Source organism: Limulus polyphemus, unplaced genomic scaffold, assembly GCF_000517525.1.
Source record: "Limulus polyphemus unplaced genomic scaffold, Limulus_polyphemus-2.1.2 Scaffold162, whole genome shotgun sequence".
Classification (NCBI taxonomy): Eukaryota; Metazoa; Arthropoda; class Merostomata; order Xiphosura; family Limulidae; genus Limulus; species Limulus polyphemus.
The window spans coordinates 983486-988520 of record NW_013665772.1 but is presented as its reverse complement, the minus strand read 5'-3'; the positions used below and the strand labels follow the sequence as shown (position 1 = coordinate 988520).

At 27.4% G+C, this 5035-nt stretch overlaps 1 protein-coding gene across 1 annotated transcript in view; it reads left to right on the top strand.

Annotated features, from left to right (window-relative positions):
- The first annotated feature begins 381 nt into the window (after window positions 1-381).
- The window catches only part of LOC106477128 (protein kinase C-binding protein 1-like), a 37143-nt gene continuing 32489 nt past the window's right edge, over window positions 382-5035 (top strand). The window contains exons 1-3 of the mRNA XM_022381425.1: window positions 382-400; window positions 1686-1729; window positions 4305-4391. Of these exons, the coding sequence (XP_022237133.1) occupies window positions 1711-1729; window positions 4305-4391 (106 nt within the window). The 5' untranslated portion in view covers window positions 382-400; window positions 1686-1710. The remainder of the gene's footprint in view (window positions 401-1685; window positions 1730-4304; window positions 4392-5035) is intronic.

The following is a 5035-nucleotide window of genomic DNA, read 5'->3' as shown; positions in this document are numbered from 1 at the left end:
ATAGCATAAAATGTACGTTGTTGACGAACTTTATGTAATTCTAGATTTAGATGTGTGGAAGTCCTTCACTTCAAAGAACGACTGACCATTTGTACCTTGCTCAATGATAACATGTAAGTACATTAAGCCATTTCTAGATATATACCACGTCTTTTTTTCTTTTTTTTAGGTTGTTATTGTTAACAAAGTAAGTAAACTTCATCGAATTCTGAAGTTAGGCAAAAAGTAGGCTTAAGAATGAATACTAAATAACATTAACAGCACACTGCACAGTCAAAAACGAAATCGTTATTACATCTTGGTTATAATAAAATTAATATTATATTTTTTAAACGATAGAGCATAATTTGCAAGTCCTACAAAACTCTACTGGACCGTGGACGGTGGAAAGTCTATTACTGTAACCTCTATTCAATAGTCTTATTATTAATGATTTAATCAATGACTGACTTTTAGTTTTACTTCACTGATATATCACTATTAGTATTAGACCAAATTCAAGAGTAATACTAATAGTTTATACATTTTACATACCTCTTTACTTTTAGTTAATATCTAAGTTCATTTCTATTACTATTAGCTGGATTTACAGCATTTTGTTTCTACTTTTCTGTTAAATAATATTTATCACTTGTTTTATATATGTATATATATATTAATAATAATCAAATGCCAGTTTTAATATCCAGAAAATTTATCTTACTGTAGAAGTATAACTGCAGCTTCGAGTACTGTTGTTAGTGTTACTAGTTTGTACATATTTACTTCAACCTCATACAGTTACATTGGCAGTTTGCAACACAGCTTTAGCCTGATAACAGATTAGACCAATAGCATTTTCTTTATTTAGATAACTAGCTCTTCCTTTTATTTTACAATCATGTTATTATCTTTTGGTATAATTATAAGAACATAAGTTATGAGTAGAAGTGAAGAAGAATACACATTGTATAATAATTTATCAATCACATAATATCTGTTATATGTCATACAATACCCTAGAAGTTAAATCATACTTGCTTCCAAGAATATTCTTCCTTTTATAAGAATATAAACAAGCTTAGGACAGATCATTCAGCCCATCAAGGTTGCCCTCTCATTTTATGAACAAATATCCAAAGCAATGTCCTATGCTAAATGTAGAGGTAGTCTTTTTTTTTTATACTCGTATAGGCTTAGACCATGTAGGAGTGCTACGGTGAGTTTCACTCCAGGAAACCTGGTCAGTGAATGAATAATATTTCTTCAAAATTGGTCTTATTTGGAGTATTAATTCACATAACATATTTATATATATATGATAAATTAATTACAGTTCTGTTAAAATGAATTAGAATTCATGAAGTTTTTAAATATACCTTTTTTACCTCTAGAATATGATTCTAATGGAAACATCATATTTGTTTACGTACTAGATCAAATTAATGAAAACTGCCTTTTATATGGACACATACGTCCAGGATATTAGGTTTCAATTCTGGCATAATGACCTTATAGTCCAACCCTGTACACACATTTTATGTTTTTTCATACGCAGTAAATTCCTGATTACAAGTTTTAGTAGAGTATATCTATTCCTTATCTCAGTTATCCTTATATCCACTTTTGGTAAAAGTTGTTATTAACATTAAAATCAATGATATGTATTTTATAAAACCCGCATTTTTTTATAATGATCATTTTAGGCAGAAAAACAACAGAGGAATACAAATGGCAACAAGGTTTAAAGGCAAGTTATGATCTAAAGTCTTATTATTGAACTTCTTCAAGTATACAGTAATTATGTGTACGTACAGTATAAACTACACGAGAGTTAATAATTTCCCTGTATGTGTAAAAATTGTGTCATTTGATTACTTTTACAAACAATCTGAGGCTTGTACATGTATATTTATATTCGAAATGGAGGAAGATAATGGAGTGGTACTCATACATTTGGTGTATTTCCAACATGTGGTATAATTTTTTCATAAAGATTCATTTACATATAGTTTAAAACAAACATGTACCAAATGAGGCTAGTGTTTTAAGGTTTTTTGCCATTTTGTAATAGAAATTGTATATACTAACTAGGATATTGTCTGTATTATTCACCGTTGATTAGCATAATATTTAATGAAAATCTAAACATGTATATACCAAGTAAGAATTAATATTCTCAAACACAAATCTTTTTTTTTTGGTTAACACCAATTTTTGAAGCAAAGTTGACTAATAATCGTCTCTTTGTTGTTGTTTTTTTGCACAGTTGCAAGATGGTTCTTACAGAAAACACTGAACTTTATATATAGTGCAAATCTTACTTTTGATATATACTTGTTTAGAAAAATGTTTATTTTTCTGTTGGAAATGTTTTTTTGCTTCCAATGATTCTCTTTAGATAGATCTTGACACTGTTAGAGTTACTTAGGAATTTATATAAAATAACCTCTTTAAAAAAAAAACTCAAGAAAATTCATTGGTATAATATTTTTTTCGGACTGCATTTTATTGTAAGCCTACTAATAACAAACTACTACTTTTTTGCCATAATTTCACCAGTAGAAATTTCATCAAATTTTGTTTTTACAAGCTTCTAACCAAAATGACCATTTACCCATTAAAAATCATGGAATACAAGAGATCTTAAGTTCTGAAGTGTGTTGATGTGACCTGAAACAGTTTTCGTTGTTTAAATGAATTAGGTTCTTGAAGTAGTGTACATTCATAAATATAAATATGTTTATTCAAACCATATAGATACTTGCAGTATTTTTTTTTTTTGGTTTTATCAATTAGTTGCACAGAATGATACACAAATATTTACATGATGTGTGTATTTAGATAACGTATGCTATATTGTTTAGTGGTTTATAATAGCATTTAGTTACATCACCATAGTTTGCGGTGGAACTATTTTCAGTTACAAATATTACTTATATTATCCTATAATTACATTTTTGTGTTCTTCTTTTATTTATTTATATTTTTTTCTATGAGAGTTTATATAGCTTTCAAGATGTTTTGTCATATCTCACTGATATAAATGTTTAATCATAATTTTTTGACTTATGCAAGAAATGTAATGTATTTTAAAAGTTAAAGCAAATGGCAAAAATAGTGAGTATCAGACATATTTCTGTATTTTGCATTACTATATATTTAGTGGCAAAATTTCAATAAAGAATATCAGTTAATCAGTACAGATCATAAGATATTAGAGTCGTAAACTAATTAACTCATCAAGAATTTTAGCAGATCTTAAATAGTAATAAAATCACTAATAAGTAAGTCCTTGTTTCACCCGTATTCTGTTTAGGATGAGAACAAGTTTTTGTTTCATTGATAGGTTGTTTAGGAAGATTATTCATGATGAAACTTTGTAGAATGGACAGCAACTGCCATCCATTCTACAAAGTTTAAAGTTTTTGTTAATTATCAAGCCATTTTAAGTAGTTTAAAATTTATGAACAAATACAATAACCTGTTATAAAAATGTACATGGAAATTTGAATAAAATGTATTAAAGTAGCACTGAATTAAAATTTTGGATGTGAGATGTTGATACTCTTAACAATACCTGGTCATTTTGTTTGGAGCATTTTGTTAGTCTTCCTGTTATCTTGGGATAGAGTTGGGAAAGGGGAATTTTTTTATGATGATATAATGTAACATAAATAATTTGGCTAACAATTTGTCATTGTTTAAATGATTTCTGCAAGGAAGGTTTAGGAGTCTTAACTTTACTTGCCACATCAACTCAACATACATTTTCATAATTAAGAAACTAAAACTCAGAACATATAACTTATTTTTATGTATTATTCAGAAAATAATTTTTCTTAGAAAACAGCTTCAGTGATAGAAATGTTAACAAAGAAAGTTAATAATAGTTAATTACAGGTATACTGTGTAATCTTAAATGAAATTCATTGATTTTAATATATTCACCCAAAATATATCACACTGGCATAAAGGTAGTAATTGCTTGAAGACTGTAAAAAAAAAAACTTTATTGGGATTAATTTTCTCAGCACATTACTTTATCTGTAATTAACTCTTTTAGGTATTATTTTGTGTTTACTTTTATTGTACATTTATTTTCCAGTAGTATTTGTGTCCTAGTAAATGGGAGTCATGTTATAATGGCATAATGGCTTATCCAATCAGTGTTGTTTAAAGTCTGCTTCATTGTTATTTTTCTAAATATTTTGGTAAAAGAATGTTCCAATTATGTAGTTCACTTAATTGTCATTTTTTGGGATATCTGTACATAAAAGTAATATCTGTTTTTAATATTTCTATTGAATGCTTTTTCCTTCCAGAAAATCCTGATTTTGCAGCCAAAACTAAAGCTTTTTTATCAATGGCATCAGCTGGGAATGTTAACCTGCCAAGATATGAGGCAAAAAGTGAGTTCTAGTTCAAAATAATATCTTTACCTACTGCACGTACTTTTCATATTTAAGAGATCATTACAAAAAAATAAAATGAAACACATTTAATTTGAAAATATTTTCGAAAATATTTATATCTTAATTACATTTTATACAAATAAGAGTGTTATCCAAATTTTTTTTTCAGTAAGTATTACCTCTTTCAGTATAGATTTGGTCCCTGGGACTGACCTTGTAACCATTTTGTGCTTGTTATAGTTTTCATGCTATAACTTTTAAATTAGTAAACGAGTATTAACGAATTTTGGCAGATTATCAGATTATTACAATGCTTTCATACGCAAAATATATAATTTTTTTTATTAAGTCTTAAGGTTTATAAATCAATGTTTTTCTCATGTCATTTTTTCCTTTTCACATGTTGCCTATCTATCATGCAAAGTAATATTCATTTTAAGATTAAAAATACTTTTATGCATCAGAAAATTTTCAAATTTCACATGCGAAATCTTTCTAATGTCCAGATAGTTGTCAAATGTTTCTTGAGAAAAACTTTATATTTTATCCGTTATTTTCAGTAATTAATCTCTGTACGTGTTTGGCAGATTTGACCTATCTTGCAACCACCATAAACATTAGGAAATATATATAAATTACGG